Raw genomic sequence first — 21,954 nt, forward strand, 5'->3', positions numbered from 1 at the left:
ACATTCTGTTTCATTGAACTATTTGTCTTGCAAATACCAGATTGCCTTGATTAATGTAGCTTTATATTGTCTTGAAATCAGATGATATGTCTTTCAACTTTGTTCTTCAAAATTGCTCTTACCTTTTAATATAAATTTTAGAATCAGTTTTTAAATATCTATAAAAGATTCTGCTGGGAGTTTGATTGGAACTGCATTGAATATACATATCAATTTGAGACGAAATGAAAATAAGCCTTCAAATTCATGAACACAGTATATCTCTATTTATTTAGATCTTTGATTTCTGTGCTAGATTTTTAATTTCTATACTTTCCATTTGGTTGTTTTATACTATTTTTCTGCTCTTTTTATTTATTTTTAAAATGTTCACCTGTACCTCATGCAGGATGGTTATAATAATTGCTTAAAAATTTTTTCTGATAATTTCAAGATCTTGCTTTTTCTTTGAGAATTGGTCACATTCTAGTTCTTTGTATCTAGTAATTTTGCATTGAGTCCCGGGCATTTTGAATATGAAACTCGGTACCGTTAAAATCCTCTGGATAAGACTGATTTTTGTTTCAGCAGTCATACAATTTGGTTAGGTTCGGACCACAATTTCTGTCTTTCCTTCTGTGGATGATGTGTCCAATTTTAGGTCAAATTTGAATGTTTTTGCTGTGCTGTTCAGATTTTGCTCCTCAACATACATTACTCAGGCGTTAGTCTGGGGCTTGGATTTATATCATAATTTAAACTTTGGCATGCTTCTTTGGGCGTGTTGTTCCAGGCAAAGCTAGGTAATGAGCTCAGCGTTTGTGTCTGTTCATTCACAAAATTAGGAAGTCCTTTCTTCAGAGCTATCGCCTCCAGGATTTCCCCCACACTTTCCATACTTCAGGGACCTCTTTTCCTGTATTTTTCTGTCCAAAATAATGGAGTTCTCTCAGATTTTAACTTCCCACACTGTTAACACAGTCCCAGGTACATACTTAGGGCAAGGTGGCAAGAGGAAAGAGAGAAAAATACTGGAATTTCCCTTGCTTTGAACTAAGTGTTTTTCTCCCAAAATCATATGTTAAGTCTAAATTCCCACTGTGATGGTGTTTGGAGGTGAGACTTTGAGAGGCAGTTAGGTGATGAGAGTGGAGTCCTCCTGAATAGGATTAGGGCCCATCTAAGAAGAGACACAGAAATGATTGTTCTCTGCTCTTCACCATGTGAAGATACGAAGAGAAGACGGCCATCTGCAAACCAGTGAGCGGGCCCTCACAAGACACTGTATCTGCTAACACCTTGTTCTTAGGCTTCCCAGTCTCCAAAACTGTGAAAAATAAGTGTTAGTTATTTAAGCTGCCCAGCCTATGATCATTTGTTATAATGGCCTGAATGGACTAAGGCACCCTTGCACCCTATGCACAACAAGCCCCTATTCCCAGTTCTATTGTCCACAGCGATGGATTCTCTCTGTGTTTTAGGTAATTGCACCATCACTGTTTTCTGCCATGGTAATATGGTTTTAAGACTGTGGAGTTGACTAGGGGCAGGAACAGAGGAGAATGAAGAGAAAAAAAGAAAACCACAAGGATTTCCCCCAACACTGACTCATATGATCATTTTCTTGGTCCTCTAGTGAGAGTTTTTGCCACCTATGCCTACTACACAGTTCAGATCAAAGCCAGAAGACAACAAGAAACGATAACAACAACAACGAACCACATACCCACATACCTCCCCCCCCCCCACACACACACACAAAACTCACCACCTGTTTATTGGTCAATCCATAGTTTTAACATTTTTCCCATTTACATGTTGTTTACTTTTTGAAGTAGTTGCTTTTCGTATTTTACCCAGAATTATCCATTATAATCAGTGAAAGAGCTATGCTATAATGTGCTTACCCCAGCTTGTCAGAACCAGAAGTTCTTTTTTCTCTGATTTTGAGAAATTGCTCTGAGGAACAGTATTCTTTTTGAAAATGTCAATTTTTAGAATGGGTTAACCCGTGAGGTATTTGTCAGATGCTTTTTACTCTTTCCATTTCACTAGATTATCATATTCAAACTTTATTTAATCTAGGAATATACTATTTAGTTGGATGATGTAGTTAAGAAGTTATAGAATTACCATAATAGAATATTATTATTATTATTATTATTATTATTATTATTATTTGAAAGCAGCATCAATATACTATGGATAAATCACTAAAATTTAGAGAGAAAAGAGATCAAGAGAGGCTTTGTGGACTGCACAGCATATGAGCTGACCTCGAAACATGAGTAGGAGTTGAACATGAAAGGACGGGAAGCAAGTGCATTTTGAACAAAAAAACAGCATGAGCATGGGTGTTGTGGGTAAAAAACTGGAAGCAACAGAAGGAAGAGTGAATCATTCAGTTTCTTCAGGAAAGCATAAATGCAGTCTAACACTCACACATAATCCTCCAAACTTAAAATATTTCTGAAATGTGACAGAATGAAACTTGTACATATTTATAAGTTTTATTTCTTTCTAATTTTTCTTCTCACTCCCTTTAGTTTTCTACAGATATAATTCTCTTTTTATTAATTGATTGCATCTAAGATATAACATTCCTTTTTTTTGGTCTCATTTCTTCCTAAATACAATGACCTGAACTGTTCCTCCTTTTTATCCTCCCTTCCCAAGGCATTTGGAGATGGGGACTTTAAGGAGGTGATTATATTCAATGAGGTCATAAGGGTAGAGCTATAATTCAATAGGACTGGTGTTCTTCTAAGAGGAAGAGACACCAGGGATACATGCTTAGAGGAAAGATCACTTGAGGCTAGAGCAAGAGGGCTGTGTTGTCTGCAAGCCAAAGAGAGAAGCCTCTGGAGTAACCAAACCTGCCAGCACCTTGACCTTAGACTTCCAGCCTTCAGAACTGTGAGAGAATAAACTTATGTAATTTAAGCAACCCAGACTGTGGTATTTTGTTATGGCAGCCTGAGCTGACTAATACATTATATAATGCCAGTATTAGAGGACAAGACTATCTTTACCATATTAGCTACATATACTATATCAGGCTATAACTTATATGCCCCCGAAGCTTATTACTTCCATTTAGGGGGACAAATCATCTGATGAAATTCTAATTTCAAGTTAAAATAAAATTGAATTTAATATATTATTTTGTTCCATCACCGTTTTTTTTCTTTCTTTTTTTTTTTTTTTTGTCCCAGTCATCACTTATTTTTCTCTTCCTGCTCTTCTGATGTACTGTGTGAATTTTCTATGTTCACTTTTTAAGAATTTGACAGTATCTTGAAGAGAGCGGCCACTCTTCTGGCTTGTGTTTACTGAAACTTTGAAGGGAAAGAAAAAGGACAGAAATCTTAATGCTGATTACATTGCCCACAATGCAGAAAGCTATATGGTTGGTTCCATCTGGTAATGGCAGGTACTGGTTAACCCTTTGTGATCCCTCAACACCCTGGAAAACAAACCGAGTGCCTCATGGTTCACTGTTCTTGTTCTTATCATAAAGGGAGGATGTGAATGAGAATAAAGCAATAAGCATGAGCTTAATGAGCTCCCATAATGAAAACACCCTGACTTTCAGAGAATAGATTTCTGTCCATAAGAAGCTCACATTCACTAGGTAAATGTGTAATAAACTACATGTGTGATATTAGATATACAAGTATTTGAAACAACTATTAGTCAACAATTGTGTCAACACTTAAGGGTCTGTGGCTATTATGAAGTTTAGATGATGTAAAATTACGCTTTTCACCTTTTTTAAACCATTATACTTTAATAGTCTAGAGTTCAAAGAGAAATATGATGTCTCCATCCTTTCTCTTTCCCTGTTGTACAGATGGTAGCAGAAAGCAACTCAGGAAGTGAAGTGATTTGCCCAAGGTCACATGAGTAATTAATGGCAAGGCCTAATGAAGAACTAGAGTTTCCTGATTTCCATTACCCTTAATAGTTGTCATTGGGACTTAACTAGAAAGAGCAGCAAGTATTTTCAAAATGTAATTTAACATTTAGAGAACTGTAATTTTCCAAAAGTAGTAAAAGAACTTGTGTTAAGTTTGCAGGATGGCTTTTACAGTTGCCATTTTCATAGCTTGCTCAATTTAAATGTCTCTGCTTCAAGAACATAGTTTCTCAGAATAAGTTAAAAAGTAAAATGTTACTATAAAGCATGAGCTGTAAGAAAGTGATGTGTGCATGATTCAATGGCATAGAGATAAATCATAGCTTGATTAGCATCGTCTCTCTTCTCTCTTTCAGGAATGCAAGAAGGTGGCCTCTCATGATAGATCCTCAAGGTCAAGCTAATAAATGGGTCAAGAACATGGAAAAAGCTAATAGTCTTCATCTAATTAAATTAAATGATCCTGACTATGTCAGAACTCTGGAAAACTGCATCCAGTTTGGTAATCCTGGTACGTAGCAGAATAACAAGCATATATTACAAAAATGCCTGGAGAAGGCACAATTAACTCAAAATGATGTAGGTTGTTTCTTTTTAAAAAAATATTTGTGTCAGACTCATCTTAAATAATGACTTTGTTAATGTCGTTCTTTATTTATTGATAAGTAATCAAGTGAGAACTTTAGAGATCATAGCTCCAGAAGGTTAGGATGTTGTCTTCATTTCAATTCATTTGTGATGCATTCTCTATTGAGCTGTTTTAATTTTTGTCTGTTCTTTGCTATTCTTTAGTTCTCATTATAACTCCACTTCTGCAATTAAAAGGGCCACCTAATATGCTAGAAGTATTTTAACACAACATTAGTCCAATTATCTATTTATCCTTCTCTTGACTTACCCTACAAAAGTGGCAAGTACTACATATACATTTTACATAGCTGATTATTATCTGCCATTGACAATGAAGAATTAGAAATATGACAAGGATTTTTCAATAAAGCTCTATGCACACGCCACATTTGTCAAAACCAAAAAGAAAATACTGACGATTGGAGTAAATTGGGTTTATTAGTCACATTTAAATCCATGTTACCTATCAAATTTGACAATTTACTTAACCAAATAAATGGAAACATTATAAAACTACAACATATTTAGACTCGGGACAATTTCAACAAATCCCAGATATTATTAAAGCTGGTACTACATGGAAGAATCATGATATATATTCCAAATGGTCTTATAGGCAATGCGTTTTTGTATGTTAGTAATGAATCAGTTAAACTATTCATTACAATTTTAGGTTCTGTTAGGTTAAGCATGAAATGAAAAAAGCGTAAGCCTACCTAGAAAATCTGTTTGACACAGACACACATACAAATAGTGTTTTATTCATATAACAGGTATTCTTAGAGTATAGTAGTACAGTGTTATAGGAGTTACAAAAAAGGGGGATTATTATCTCTCTACTATCAAATATCTTGCTTGTTTAATGGACAGGATCAGAAAATATATGTAACTAACTGTAATAAAAATAGATAGTGGACATACATCACTAATCCTATTAGGACTATTAGGACCACTGTGCTGTTATGGGTAGGTATACTGGCTACGAAATCAGAGTACCTGCCTCATTTATGTAGTGTGGGTTCAGTGACCTTTCTGAGACTCCATTTCCCCATCTGTACTTTGACCATAAAGGATGAGAAAAACATGAGTTATTGTGCTTTGGGTACTTACAGCAGTGTCTGTAAATACAATTATATTAATGTAATTAATATAAGAAAGGTACATTTGATAAACTATGAGAATTTGGAGGAATTAAAGATTTCTTGAAGGAATTGGCACCTCAAATACTTTTTTACCTAATTTAACTTAAATATTCAAATGATTTCCTGACATAGTAAAAAAAAAAAAAAAAAACGACTAAATAATAATTGAGCATTTATCACATGCTTGACATTCTGGAGATTTCTGTGATCTCAGTTATATATGCAATGATGGTATTGTATTATTTTAGAAAGGACAGGGCCAGAGAGACAATATGCTTAGTATTTTTCAAACTTTGGGTTACAGCTGTGAGAGAGAAAACCAACCTAGTGGGTCTCAACCAGCATTTTAAAATGAAATGCAATAGAAAAAAATAGAACATATTAGACTACATAGCATGGAGTAAAGTTAAGCATTATTTTACAAAATTTTAAGAGTTTTAGATGCATATGTGTGTACTTGGAGTCATGACCATAAAAATTTGAAATCCAATAGTAACCCCAGCCACTTCATTATATTAACAAGGTAAGTGAGGTGCTAGAGAATGTTAGTTACATGGCTTAACCAAGATTGTGCCCCTAGTTAAAGGGAGTGCTGAACTAGTCCCCAGGTCTTCTCTTTTTCTGATGCTCTGTCACTCACAGTTGCTTTAACCTAATTTTTGGAATGAATTTTAAAAATAGATCATAATTATTTAAAATGCCTTCTAATGTTAATCATCAGAAAGAAGTGAAAAAATTTAGGTCTATTATAGAAAAAGAAACAGATGGCAGATTTTATAACTGTTTTTTATATTTAACCTTCAAGTAAAAGAATCGATTACTGTTACAGTTTTAAAATAGAATCAGGGACCTTGAGCCTTTTGAACTGCCCTTCTCTTGTTGGGGCCACTTCCTTGTCTGGAAGTGTACTGTTGCTTTCCTTTCTAATAAAGCAATTCTTTTCTGCTGTTGAGAGAGAGAGAGACAGACAGACAGACAGACAGAGAGACAGAGAGACAGAGAGACAGAGAGACAGAGACAGAGAGAGAAGAGAAGAGGAAAGGAAAGGAGAGGAGAGGAGAGGAGAGGAGAGGAGAGGGGAGGGGAGGGGAGGGGAGGGGAGGGGAGGGGAGGGGAGGGAAGGAGAAAGAGAAAGAGAAAGAGAAAGAGAAAGAGAAAGAGAAAGAGAAAGAGAAAGAGAAAGAGACAGAGAAAGAGAAAAAGAAAAAGAAAAAGAAAAAGATAAAGAAAAAAATAGAAGCGGTTAAAGACTCCTCCATTTAAGAAGCTATCTTTAGACACTGGTCTATTTAAGGACAGTGGCTTTGATCTGTCATCCCTCACAGGCAGCCCATCTGCTTCAGCTACAGCAGACTTCCCTTTTATTTGTTTATATTGAATTTTAAGATAAAATTCTCTGATTAAATAGTATCCTGCTCCTTAAATTTTTTTTTTAAAGTCAAAGTTCTGGAAAATAAAAGTATATCTGTGTTAACTACACCAATGGATAAAGTACGTACAATGTTAGCATATAAATATTAATGATACAGCAATTTGTCCATAGCTCAATAAAGCTAGAAAAATAAGATAAAAATTTTTAAATTTTAAAAAGACATTAACTTGTATGTATGTATCTTTTAATGGCTTTTCATTAACTTTATGGGGGGAAAAAAACTGCATTAAGAGCAAAATCTATCATATCTGAGCCTTCCTTACTTTTTATCTCCTAGCACTTTCTTTCCCCCTTGCGTATAATGTGTGAAGGACGTAAAATACTCTGGTTTCATGTTTCTTTCATTTGCTCATTTGTTTCTTCATTCATTCACCTAACATATTTGTTTTGCAAATAACACATGCTACTGAATACACAGCATGAACAAGACATACCCGGTCTCTGTTTTCTCGAAGGTTATTGGTTTTGAAGAGGGAGACAAAGATGACACGTGATGAGGATTAGAAGATGGAAGTTTGGGGTATTTGAGAGCAGGCAGTACATAACAACGTGGTGGTGTTCCTCATCTCTTAGCTTTCTTCTGTGTTTTTCCATCCATTTGGTGAATTCCTTCAAATTCCATCCTTTAAGATACAGCTCAAACACTTCTTTTTCTGTGACATCTCTCTTGACCTCTCCATCAAAGTGCCAATACAGATTTCTGTTATTGCCCTTATTATTATGTGCATAGCTACTTGTTTCTCACCTCCAAGCTCTTTGAGGGTAATTACTATGTATTCAGTTATTATTGAATTTATTTTGACTACAGTGTATTCCACAGTTGAACACAATATGCAGAAGATTTTCTTCCTATTAATTTAAAGTCTCACATAGGATAATGCAAGTAATTCATAATAATAAAAATAACTAGTACTAGTTAATGTCCTAAGTACAAAAAAATATGAAAAAAATACTTGGTTCTCTTTAAATTTCTGTTGCTAAGGATAACTGTTTCAAGTGAGATGATCTGCTTTATTCAAAGATAGTAGCAACCATGTGTTTGGATTGCCAGCCTTGATTTCCCGCAAGCTTTGCAAATGCTGTGATGGACTGGAACTTGGGAATGAAGAAGGAGGTTTTTACGTAAATCAGCATATTGTTAACTTTGATGATAGAAATATGAAAAGAAGCCTGTCTCATGAATTTGAGCCTATATTTTAACATGAAACATATTTTGATTTAATTAAAATTAAAGGAGTCCAAAGTTAGAGTCAAAATAAAATAGTTAAATTAAGAATAGTGTTCTGGGTAATTCATGTACATATGGATTTTTGCTCCTTTTTTCTGTTTTTTAAATTTAGAATACTTTTTGATTTTCCAGTGAGGCTTATAATATAGTAAATATTCAATGCTGAGAACATATTTCTTTGAAATCAGGATCCTGCAGAAATCTTTCTTAACAGGGTTACAATTTGATTCTACTGGTGAGAAAATAAATATTCACTTTTGGGGAAAATAATCAAGCCTGTAATATTTAAGTTTTTATAATTTATATTTTAGCTTTGAAAAAGACATACATATTAATATAGATCCTTTTAATTCCATTTTTAACTCAAAGTAACTTAGGGCGATGAAATTGTGTGATAGTATTTCTTAGTGAAAAATAATTTAAAAATTAGATTTTATGCAAAAATTACTAAAGTTGAGGCAATTAGACAAAATGTTGTATTTCATAAACAAAATTTGAGTTCCTAACTAACAAATTAAAAGATTTTAAAAACCTAATCATGTAAAAATAAAAATGAGGAATTGATATATATTATTTCTGTTATTGTTTAACATTATTAAGTTTTTTTTCAGTGCAATAAAATAAAACAATGAAGATGCTATAACATTTGGAAAGAAAAAACATATTATCATATTCATAGATAGTGTATTTCATCTAGAAAACCAAAGAGAATTAACTGAAAAGCTATTATAATAAAAGAGTTTAATGGAGTAAATATATTCCAAAAAGAATATTTTAAAAAATTGATAAGAACTGAGAATGAAACAATTGGGTAGTGAGTCCAGTCAGCTAGAGAATATGAAACAAAACAAAACAAAAACTTAAAATGATTTTCACAGTGCATAGCATAAAAATGATGAACCTTTACAGAAAAACCAAAGATTTGAGTAAGACATAATTTTTTCACTGATAGGAAAATCACTGTTGTAAAGATGTCAAGTCTTTCAGAAATAAATTTTTTAGAAAGACTACTAAAGTTAACCTAGAAGAAACACAGTTAAAGAGGTAAGAAAAATTCAGAAGAAGAGTGAGTTTGGAATTAACTGAAATAAGTTCTGGAATAAACTCTAATATAAGTAAGCTTTTAATGCATTAGAAAGTATGCATTGTACGTCAATGGAAAAACAACAAGTCATTCAGCAAATGCTGTCGGGAAAATTGGTTTTGTGGAAAATATATCAAGTCAGAGTCTCACCTCACACCTCATTAGCTCCAAATGAGTTAAAGAATTAAATATGAAAGAAAAAAAGAAAAGACGTAAATACTAAAAGAAAACATAGAGGAGTAAGTAAATTATCTTTCTTCTAAGAAAATACACAATGGAAAAATTTTAAATAGATTAGTAGTTTATAATTTAAGTCAAGAAATTTATATAGAAGTTTCTATATTATATAGAAGAAACTTAAGAGTATATTAAACAATTACAATTTATGGAATTTATTTGTATCTCAATTTAAACAGTCGAACTGTAATTAAAGCATTTTAAGACAATGGGGAAACATATTTTCTGCCTTGATATTTGATGAATTTACAAATTAATAATTTTTAAGGCGTACTAACTTTTAAAGAGTCTCTGCTTTTCAGAGACACTTACTCACATATTTGCAGATAAAGTTTTATGATGTCTGAGATTTGTTTGTAAGTAATCCAGGGCAAGATAAGAAAGAGATGAAACAAGATTGGCTGAATTTACAAGAGTATACTATTCTTTTTTACTTTTGAAAAAGGCTTAAAATTTCTACAACAAAATGTTAAATTATAAAAAGAAATATAAACAAATTTTAAAAAGAACAGAGAATGGGGGGGGGGGTATTTGCTACAACAATAAAATATACAGATAAGTTTTTAAATCCTAGTACATTGAGACAATTAGTGCTCTTTGTTTCCTGATGTCTATTCTTACCTTTTCCCTTACTATTAGCATCCTCTGTGTTTACCTGGGTTCATTGCGTACATTTCCTAAGACCTGTTATAGTTGTATATCATCATGTGACTTGTTTTGATCATTAAGATGTAAGTGAAAGTGCCATTTGTAATTATCAAGAAATCTTATTAAAAGACGTTTCTTCCTTTTCTGTTTTCTCTTTCTTTCTGATGGCTGGAATGTGGATATAGTTTGACAGGCCATTTTGGCCAAAGAGATCCAAGCCATACTTCAAAAATAGTGAAGAGGCAAGATGGCAGGAACTTGATGTCTAACAGTTTAGCCACACTGTCTGTTTAGTCCTGCACTGAAGACCTCGGGCTCTCCTTTACACGAGATTTAAATCCCTTCCTGTTTACATCACTCTTATTTTTTTTATCATTTGCAGCTGAACCTAATTTTAAATAACATACCCCACAATAGGAAAATGGGCAAATATACTAAAGTACATTATCAAGAAGTAAAAATATAATTAGCCAAAGAGCATCTAAAACATCAGTCCCAAAATAACAGTATTTCTTCACATATCAAATTGTAAAAATCATTAATATAATACCTAATGTCGACGGTATCATATAGTGGTTAAGAGAGGCATGTAAGGAGCCTGACTGTTTAGTTCAAGTTTCTTCTTTGTCATTTACTAGATGATTTAACTGAAAATTTTACTTCTATTGTCTTGCCTCAGTTTTCCCATCCATAAAACTGGGGTAATAGTAGTCCGTGCTTTTTAAAGTTGTGAAGTTGATTAAAAAAATACAATGCCAGCATGGTGCCTAGCAATGTAAGTACATTGATGATATATAAAATCAGGTTCAAAAACAAACAAAAAAAAGTGAGTACTCATTGCAACCCTGAAATCTCTATAACTGCTTAGGAAAGTAATTTGGTAATCTAAATAGCCCTTAAGATGTTCATAACTGTTAACCATTACTTGCACTTCTAGGACTCCAGCATGATTAAGTAATCAGTGATGAACACAAGGGTTTATTCTAAGTGACGTTCACTGCAGCATTATTAACAGTGAAAAAAATAGAAGCAATCTAAATAATAGAAGACTAACACATTTACTATATTATGATGCACTCATATTATTTAACCATAAAAAATAATCATTTTATTCAAGCAGAAAATGAAAATGAGTTTAAAAGTCATCTGCCTGCTTTGGTTAAATAAGATCTCAGCAGTACAGGAAATTGACAAGACAATTTTAGGAATTCATTTAGCTAGGAGTAACCTGTGGGAAGGAGCAGAGTATGTCTGGACTTTCACTGCAATAGAGATTCAGACACCTGTCATTGCAATGCCCTAAGTTGCTTCTTTCCCATCAAGATTGCACATCCAGTTTCTTGAGGGATTCCTGCAAAACACCATAATTCAAGTTTGGCTGTGATAGTGCCACAAACAGCAATTGTAAAACTTTCATTTGGTAAATGTATAGAGAACCTTAACTATGGCTCTGATCTTACATCAAGGATTCCCCTTCTAGAATACTGTCATAAGAAAATAATCTGAAATGCAAACTTTTTGTATACAGTGCTATTTATAATACTGAGAACAGGAAACAATCCAAATATCTAATAATAGTGCATTGGTTTAAAAAATGAGATTATTAATATGATTGACTTATGAAGTAATTAAAAGCATGTTTATTAGTTTTTATTAACATGAGAAAATATTTACGCTATAATAGCAAACAAAATAATTAAGATGCAAAATTAGATATATTATTTAGTATCAATGATGCCTAGAAAAAATGAATAAAAATACTGAAGAGAAAAATATAATTTATTCAACAAATAATTATACAGATATATTTTTGTCATTTTTCCATCAACTTCTATACTATATGAGTCAATTATGTAAAATATTTTAGATGAGGGGGAGGGAGAAAAGTTAAGAAAATCTGACTACAGAGAGTTTCCCTGTCTCTTCCGTTATAAGAGAAAGTGAGGCATATTAAAATTTTTAAGAGTTTATTTGAGCAAAAATCGATTAGAATGAGGCAGCACCAAACTGGAAGTGGTTCAGAGTACTCCATCAACAGGAGCTGGGTAAAAGGCCATATTACATAGAGAAAGTGTAGAAGCAAAAACAGGAAACTATTTAATTGACTGCAGCTTAAAGCCTAGTTGACTGTAATTGGTTTTCCTTCATGTCTGATTTTGTAACCTTGAGACATCTCCAGGGTTCAGTTTTGGTTTATGGTATTAGAGCCACCTCAGTCTAATGGCCTCCTTGTTTAATTAATTTAACATTTCTTTATTCTTTCCTATATTTTCCACATGTTCTACAATAAGCATAGTTGCTTTTATAATTAAAAAATATAATAACCATTGAAATAACGACAACTGAAAATGCTTTTTCTCTGATGTCTCTAATGGATATACCTCAGTGCCATCATACTTGGGCACATAGTGAATCTCAGAAAAGGCGAAGAGCCCCAGGTAGAACTGTGGCTGAGCAGTATGGAAGTAGGCAGGATGGCCAGATAGACCCACCAGCTAAGCCCTTCCCACAGATATCATTATACATCATTTCCTAATACTTAAAAGACAAAAATAGTTTTATTGGTAACTAGGAATTGCAGCAATCTGGAAGGCTGAAAGAATTTGGAAGATTGCAGATTTACAGCCAATATTTAAGTTAACATGGAATCTTTTTTCTGATTTTACTCCAGTGTTGCTAGAAAATGTTGGAGAAGAGCTAGATCCCATCCTGGAACCACTGCTACTAAAACAGACCTTTAAGCAGGGTGGTAGTACATGTATCCGACTTGGGGACTCTACCATTGAATATGCACCAGACTTCCGCTTCTATATTACTACCAAGCTAAGAAATCCTCATTATCTTCCTGAAACGTCAGTAAAGGCCAGTATCTAAAATAAATATTTCTTAGTCAAATCTTATGATTAATGACTTTATTTTCTTTCTGAGCCATAAGAAGAACAGGTCTTCCTAAGAAAAATGGCTTTTGTCCTTGTTTGGCATGTCCTGAAAATGCTATAATAATTTCCAGATGTTGCTTTTGTATGCACATGTAATAATAAAGGAGCCTTCAGTATGCAATCTAATTTTTACAATTGATATTATTCTTAGATTTTCATTGTTAAAAATAGATGGCATATATGCACATTTTTTTCTCTGCAATAAATGATAATATGCTAATTCTTGGAATTGTAATTCAAGAACAGAACTTTATCATTCTTCTTTCACAGAATAAGGTTGCTGGTATCTGATTTTATATAATTACTTAAAAGAAATGTTTTCGATCACTGGTTCTTTTAAAATACTAAAAATTCCTTCAAAGAGTAAAATAAAGTTAGTTTAAAGTTTTAATCAATGACTAAAATGACTTGAGAGGTTGATCTGCAACTGAACTCCTAGAGGCTAGTCCACTTTTTGTTCCCAATTCTTACCCCTGGTTGACACTTGATGAATTTTTGTGGAATGAGCAAATAAAAGAAGGAGAAGAGTGGAAAAGATAGCTTTCGTTTACAGAAACTAGCAGGAGAGAACGTTAAGAAATATTGAGAAATATTGATTAAAATTTTCAAAGTTACATGTAGACACAAGATTTATCCAGGGAGTTCTTTTTTTTCTTTTCTTTTTCTTTTTTTTTTTTTTTTTTTTTTTTTTTGCAAAAAGCTTTATTGTTTCAATTTGGTCCAAAGCATGGAAGAGGGCTTCAGGATGGTTAGAAGGCTGTCCTTTATTGTAAATACTTAAATTCTTATAAATATCTCTCTGCAGAGGCAGAGGAAACACTAAGATGACATAATTCATTCTGTGCAAGATGAATAAATGTGGTCTCTGCTTTCAAGACGTTTACACTGTAAATAATGTGAATGTAAAGTGTCCATATTTATGACTAGGAAGACACGGAGGAGCTGGGGATACTCTTTAGACTGGACACTCGAGGAAGCCAGGAAGACTGGGGGAAGGTTTTAAAACCAGAATTTTAAAATACAGAAATTCTTGACCATTGTTTTTAGTTAATTAAAATAAAAGCTTTATCTAAAATTGTGTGCTATTAGCTTACTTACCAGGAGAGGTGATATCCAGCAGTAGTGAAGAGCGTGGCTTCTGGAGCTAGACTACCTTGGTTCAGATCCCAGCTCTGTCACTTGCCAGCTGTGTGATATTTAACCTCTGTGCCTCAATTCCCTTGTCTATACAATGGGAATAATAAATGTCTATCTCATAGACCGAATGAAGACTAAACAAATTAATCTGTGTGACATACTTAGAAAAAGACCTAGCACATAGTGTTATATGAGTATTAGTTATTAGCATTATTAACTTTTAAATGTAAGTAAGAAAGAATGAAACATAAAAGAAAACAATAAAATCCCAAAGCTGTGGCACAAAAATTTTTTTAAATAAATGGAAAAACCTTTTTCACTTTTCAGTATAAGCTTTGAAAATATCACAAATGACATTAACAATTCTTAGTTCACTAATAAGTCATTATAATAGAACTCTTAAGCCCCCATGGAGAAGAAACTGATCTATGATTCACTATCGAGATCCTTAAGATCCCTAGAGTGTCTTATTGCTTCATTATTTTTAATTGCTGGGATTGATTAAACGGGGATTAGAAAACATAGTGAAACAGTTACTTGCTTTCATTTGCAAATTAAAGTACTTCCTCTTCTTCCTATTTTTAGGATCTTTTATGTGCCTTTTACTTTCAAAAGTACCTGGGGGATGATATCATGCCACTACAATCCTTTTGAATCTAAACGAAAATAATATTATGAAGCCATATTTGTGTGATTTTAACTGTTTATTTGTGAGCAAACAGATAGATCTGCAAAATCTTAATCTTCAAAGATCCAACATTAACGGACTATGACTGAATACCTCCTTGTATCTGAATGCAATGAAGTAAAAGTTATAAAAGATGCATTTCACTAAACACTGTGACTATGGATGGGGATTAAAGCAAACATAACCCTGCAATTGATTTCTCCTGCCAACAGGGAAAAATCTCTTGAAAGCTTTAATTATAATTTTTCCATGAATGGATGCTAAAGTAGAGCATTATATAACATTTAATGAGCTTTTTGAATTGCTCAATTTCAAGAATTGCTTATTATTCCATCTAAATTTATGATTACGCCCATCTAATCTATACTTAGAGGCATCCAAGTCTGTCATTGACAAGTGAGGGGGAAAAGTTGAGAAGATTAACCCAGAGGATACCACCTTGGAGAAAGTGTCTGGGTCTGGGTGGAGAAGGGAGTCACCTTCCTAGGGATACTGCAAGAAGCTCTTTTATAATTCCTAATCACAGGTAGGAAATTTTCTTACAAATACGAAATTACTGTTTCTAAAGAAGAAATATTCTATTACTAGGAAAGGTGGGGCAACACAAAGTCTTCCATTCAGCAGCCAGAGCCGAAGCACATGCAGACATTTCATAGTCGGTGGGTATGGGATTTCAGAATCAGTTCAACAAAGTTAAAATGAAAGGCTCATGAAAGAGAGGAGTGGGGAGTGATGCTCAAGACATAGGTGGAGACCTTAACTGAAGATATGAGGGCAGGCAGACTACAAAATAGATGTTAAAAGGTGTGGGGGCGATTCACATTAAGCCAAGGTCAACTGTTTATCGATTTATGGGTTTATTGGAGACCAGAGCCAGAAAGTTTCTATAGTTTATTGCTGTATGTACTGATGGTTGTGTGGAGGTAGAGATGAGAGCAGATTATAGAGGGCTGAAGAATGAAATGAAGTGGAGACAGAATGTATATAAATAACATCTCAATAAATATAGTTTTGAAGGCACAGAAAGAGATCGTTCCATAGCTGGAAAGAATCACGGGAGCAAGAGAATGATTTATTTGCTTGTTTCTGTTTCTTTTTCTTTTTAAATTGCATTAAATTTATTGGGGTGACATTTGTTAATAAAATTATATAGGTTTCAAGTGCACAGTTCTAAAATACGTCATCTGTATATTGCATTGTGTGTTCACCCCCCAAAGTTAAATCTCCTGTCACTATATATTTGACTCTCTTCATCTTTTCCTACCTACTCTTCACACCCCTTTCCTTGTAACCACCATGTTGTTGTCTGTGTCTAAGAGTTTTTGTTTGTTTATTTGTTTTGTTTGTTTATGTGTTGCTTTCAGTTTTATATTCGACATATAAGTGAAGTCTTATGGTTCTCAATTTTTTCTGACTTATTTTGCTTAGCACAATATTATCAAAAACCATCTTCATGTGGTCACAAATGATAGTACTTCATTTTTTCTTATAACTGGGTAATATTTTATTGTATGTATGTATCATATATTCTTTATCCAATCATCTATAGAAGGACACTTTGGTTGTTTCCATGTCTTGGCCACCATGAATAATGCTACAATAAATACAGGGGTGTATATATCTTTACAAATAAATGTTTTAAAATTTTTCAGGTAGATATCCAGAAGAGGGATTGCTGGGTCAGTGTTGTAACTATACTCTTAATTTTTTGAGGAACCTCCATACTGTTTTCTGTAGTGGCTGTACCAATTTACATTTCCACTAGCAGTTTACAAGAGTTCCTTTTCCCCCAAAACCTCTCCAACACTTGTTATTACTTGTCTTATTGATAATAGCCATTCTAACAAGTGTGAGGTCATATCTCATTGTGGTTTTGATTTGCATTTTCCTAATAGCTAGTGAAATTGAGCATCTTTTCAGATATCTGTTGACCATTCATACATCTTCTTGGGAGAATTACCTGTTCAGGTACTCTGCCCATTTATCAATTGTATTATTTGTATGTTTGTTTTTGAGTTGTATGAATTCTTTATATATTATGATTTTAGCCCCTTATCAGAGGTGTCGTTTGCAAATATCTTCTCCCATTCAGTTAGTTGCCTCTTTGTTTTGTTGATGGTTTCTTTGCTGTGCAGGAGCTTTTTAGTTTAATACAGTCCCATTCATTTATTTTCACTTTTACTTCCCTTGCTTTTAAGGTCAAATTCATAAAATCCTCTTTAAGACCAAGGTCCATAAGTTTAGTACCTAAGTTTTCTCTTATGTATTTTATTGTTTCTGGTCTTATATTTAGGTCTGTGGTCCATTTTGAGTGAATTTTGGTGTATGGGGACAGATAGCAGTCTAGTTTCATTCTTTTACATTTGGCCTTCCAATTTTCTCAGCATCATTTATTAAAGAGGCTTTATTTTCTCTATTATGTGTTTTTGACTCCTGCTTCAAAAATTATTTGTCCATATACATGTGGATACATTTATGGGAACTCAATTCTGTTTTATTGCTCTGTGTGTCTGTTTTTCTGCCAATACCATGCTGTTTTGATTATTGTCACTTTGCAGTATAATTTGAAATTAGGGAGTGTGATACTTCTGGCTTTGTTCTTTTTTCTCATGACTACTTTAGCTATTTGGGGTCATTTATGGTTTCATACAAATCTGATTTTTTTTTCTATTTCTTTAAGAAATGCTTTTGGGATTTTAATGGTGATTGCATTAAATCTATTTATTACTTTGGGTAATATAGCCATTTTAACTATTTTGATTCTTCCAATCCAAGAACATGGAGTATCTTTTCATTTCTTTGTGTCTTCTTCAATTTCTTTTAATAATATCTAGTAGTTTTCTGTGTATAGGTTCTTCACATCATTTTTAAAGTTTATTCCTAGGTATTTTATTCTGTTGTTGTTGTGATTGCAAAAGGAATTTTTTAAATTTCTTTTTCTGAAATTATTGTTAATATATAAGAACACACAACATTTTTGTACATTAATTGTTTATCCTGCAACTATACTGTATTTGTTTATCACTTCTAGTAGTTTTTTGGTTTAGTCTTTTAGAGCTTTCTATATAAAGAATCATGTCTTATGCAAAAAGTGACAATTTGACTTTTTTATATCCAATTTGGATGCCTTTCATTAAGGAACAACTGGGTCAAAGAAAAAATAAAAGGAGAGATCTAAAGATACATAGAGACAAATGAGAATGACAATATGACATATCAAAACAAAAGTGGTAAAAAGAGAGTTTATATCGTTACAGATCTATCTCAAGAAACAATAAAAAAATCCCAAATAAACAACCTAACATTATATCTTAAAGAACTAGAAAAAGAAAAAATGAAGCCCAAAGTCAGCAGAAGGAAGGAAATAATAAAAATTAGAGCAGAATTAAATGAAATTGAGAACAAAAAGACAATAGAAAAATTAATATAATAAAGAGCTGGTACTTTGAAAAGGTTGATGAAATTGACAAACCCCCAGCTGGACTCACTACAGAAAAAAGAGAAAATATACAAATAAACAAAATCAAGAATGAAAGAGGAAAAGTTATAGCAGATACCACAGAAATACAAATGATCACACAAGAATACTACAAAAAATTTTATGCCACCAAATGGTCAAGTTCTTAAAAATATATAACCTTCCTAGACTGAATCACAAAGAACTGGAAAATCTAAATAGATTGATCAACAGTAAGGAAATTGAAATAATCATCAAAAACTTCCCCCAAAGTAAAAGTCCAGGACCAAATGGCTTCACTAGTGAACTCTACCAAACATTCAAAGATTTAATAGCTGTTCTTCTCAAATTCTTCCAGAAATTTGAAGAAGAAACAATACTTCCAAACTCTTTTTATGAGGCCAGCATTACTCTGATACCAAAATCTGGCAAGGACAACATGAAAAAAGAAAACTGCAGATCAATATCTTCTATGAATATGATACAAAAATCCTAACAAAATACTAGCAAATTGAATACAACAATACATCATAAAGATAACACATTAAAAAGATAATATATCAAGATCAAATGGAGTGCATTCCAGGAGTCCAATGATAGTTCAACATACTCAAATGGATCAATGTGATATTCCACATTAACAAAAAAAAAGATAAAAATCATATGATCATATCAATATGTACAGAAAAAGCATTTGACAAGATATAACATCTACTTTTGATTAAAACACTCAGTAAAATGGGTGTAGAAGGAAAACACCTCAATATAATAAAAAGCTATGTATGACAAGCCCTCATCTAATATCAATGGTGAAAAACTGAATGCTTTTCCTCTAAGACCAGGAACAAGACAAGGAAGCCCACTCTCACCACTGATATTCAACATAGTACTGTTGTTTGCTTTTTAAAAAGAGAGACTTGAGCATGGTTACTTTCCTACTTATGGGAAAGAACCAGTAGAGGGGGAATTTTAAGACTTAGGTAACAGAGAGAGACCTACCTGTAAGCCATTAGGTATGAAGCAGGTGTTAGCAGACTGCATCTTGATGGACACCATTGAGATGTACATTTCTTAGTTCACGATGGTGGCTGAATATCATATTGTAAATATCATATTATAATATGATTATATTATATCATAATATGTAATATATATTACAAGTCTCTCTTCTTAAAAATATATATTTATAATATATTGGTATATTTTATATAAATATATGTATTTAAAATCTGATAATTATAAATACAGACTTTACTCATCACAAGTAATTACAGTGTTATTTTTCCTCTTAACTCACTTTGTAAAATTTCCTTTACATCGTCACAACTCTAGGATTCTTAAAATATAAATCAGCTAGTCTTGCTAATATGAGAGATAGCTTCCAATCTGATTCTAATTGAATTTTGGGTTAAAGGTTTATCAGAAATTGAACCAATGTGAAATAAAAATAAAATGATCACCAAAAAAATCCCTTTAAAGTATTACATTATGACTATGAGAAACTTTAGTGTGTTTTTGAGCCAACAATCAAGCTTGCCTGTATCTCTGGTTATAGTCTTTACAAATTCCAGTTTTCACACATGCTACTATAGTAAGTAGACTCTATTACAATGTCAGAATTTGAAGCATATTGCTATTTCTCAATTGAAATAATGATGCAATTTTTGTATATTCTTTTATTTATAGGTAACATTATTAAACTTCATGATAACTTCTGAGGGAATGCAAGATCAGCTTTTGGGAATTGTGGTGGCGCGAGAAAGGCCGGACCTTGAAGAAGAAAAACAAGCCTTGATATTACAAGGAGCTGAAAACAAAAGGTTTTAAACATTATAAAACACAGAATTATTTTTACTTGTTTCAAGATCACTTATAATAAAGCCCATTTTAAAGATTTGTTTTGTTAGATTTAATAGGTGCGTTGAATGGGAGGATTTAAGAGGAGAATATAAGCTATTACAGTGCTCCTATGTTAATTTAGAAAATTGCATTTCGGAATATATTTCTACATAGACATTCTTAGGCACTAGAAGAACTGAAAAGCAATGTGTTTTCAACTACTCGACAAAGTTTTAACAGAAAAGTTTTAGTATTTATTGTGTAACTGAGGTAACCTGTTTTCACTGGAGCACAATCTGAATGAATATGTTACATCTCACTTTCTGCTCATAATATCTATATCATAGGCAGAAAGGGTAAAGCTCGATAAGTCATGAAAATTTCAGAAAATAAATGGAGTGATACTTTCTGTTCTCTTGGGGCTGAGATACTTGATATCAAAGTAGATTGGCTTACCATATCTCTCTGTAGTTACCACATAAATGATTATTAGAAAGAGAAGTGAGGCAGAAAAACCTGTGTTTTTGACATTTTGCAGGATAAGAAATTATACAACAGTACCGTTACAGATATTTGTCACAAAGTGATGCATTTCTTTAGGTTACAAGTTCTTTGTTTCTTATAAAAGAATTATACGTGAAATGATTTTAAATGGTTTCTTTTTCTTCTGAGAAAATTGTGTTTTATTCCAGGCAGTTAAAAGAAATAGAAGACAAGATTCTAGAAGTTCTTTCATCTTCAGAAGGCAATATATTAGAAGATGAAACTGCTATTAAGATATTATCTTCCTCCAAGGCTTTGGCTAATGAGATTTCTCAAAAGCAGGAAGTAGCCGAAGAGACAGAGAAAAAGATTGATTCCACCCGCATGGGCTATCGTCCTATTGCCATTCATTCTACCATCCTGTTTTTTTCTATTGCTGATTTAGCTAATATTGAACCCATGTATCAATACTCACTGACCTGGTTTATTAATCTTTTCATCCTGTCTATTGAAAATTCAGAGAAATCAGAAATTTTGACACAAAGGTATGTAAAAAATATTAACGAATACTAATACTAATTAATGCATGAAAATTAAATGGTAATTGATGGCTTTCATTGTTGTTTAAGAATGGTGTGAGCATTACAGCCACATAGCTAAAATGAACTTGATTAATCATTGTACCAGAAATAAACAGTGAGAGTTAGAAATTGAGCAGATGTGACCAAATTCAGTCTGCTGAGAAATTGTTTACAGAGATACAGGCTTATAATGTAATTCTAAAAAGAGGAAATATTTACCTCATTTTGTCATTTGCAAATGTATTTGTGATAGAAGGTATGGAAAAAGTAGTTAATACATCTAAAAGATATTACTCTTACCTTCTATAAGCTTGCATTCCAAAAGGTACTAACTTATATTTTGATATACACATAAAAAAGATTTGTCAAGTAACAGTGTTTTAAAAAATTCCCTGTTGTGATTATTTATGTGATTCTCATTTACATAAGATACTTTATTTTATTTTTGGCTATTATAATCAGTAATGGAATTAAGACCTTTCTTAATAGAACATCTATGAGAGAATAAAATTCATTTTGTTATCAGTGAGA

At 32.7% G+C, this 21,954-nt stretch overlaps 1 protein-coding gene across 1 annotated transcript in view; it reads left to right on the forward strand.

Moving 5' to 3' along the window:
* The window catches only part of DNAH7 (dynein axonemal heavy chain 7), a 202,474-nt gene that overhangs the window by 133,216 nt on the left and 47,304 nt on the right, over positions 1-21,954 (forward strand). Inside the window, exons 48-51 of the mRNA XM_036235992.1 lie at positions 4,255-4,409; positions 12,971-13,161; positions 20,207-20,340; positions 21,052-21,387. Coding sequence (XP_036091885.1) covers positions 4,255-4,409; positions 12,971-13,161; positions 20,207-20,340; positions 21,052-21,387 — 816 coding nt within the window. The remainder of the gene's footprint in view (positions 1-4,254; positions 4,410-12,970; positions 13,162-20,206; positions 20,341-21,051; positions 21,388-21,954) is intronic.

This window comes from Rousettus aegyptiacus, unplaced genomic scaffold (assembly GCF_014176215.1).
Source record: "Rousettus aegyptiacus isolate mRouAeg1 unplaced genomic scaffold, mRouAeg1.p scaffold_m13_p_2, whole genome shotgun sequence".
NCBI lineage: Eukaryota > Metazoa > Chordata > Mammalia > Chiroptera > Pteropodidae > Rousettus > Rousettus aegyptiacus.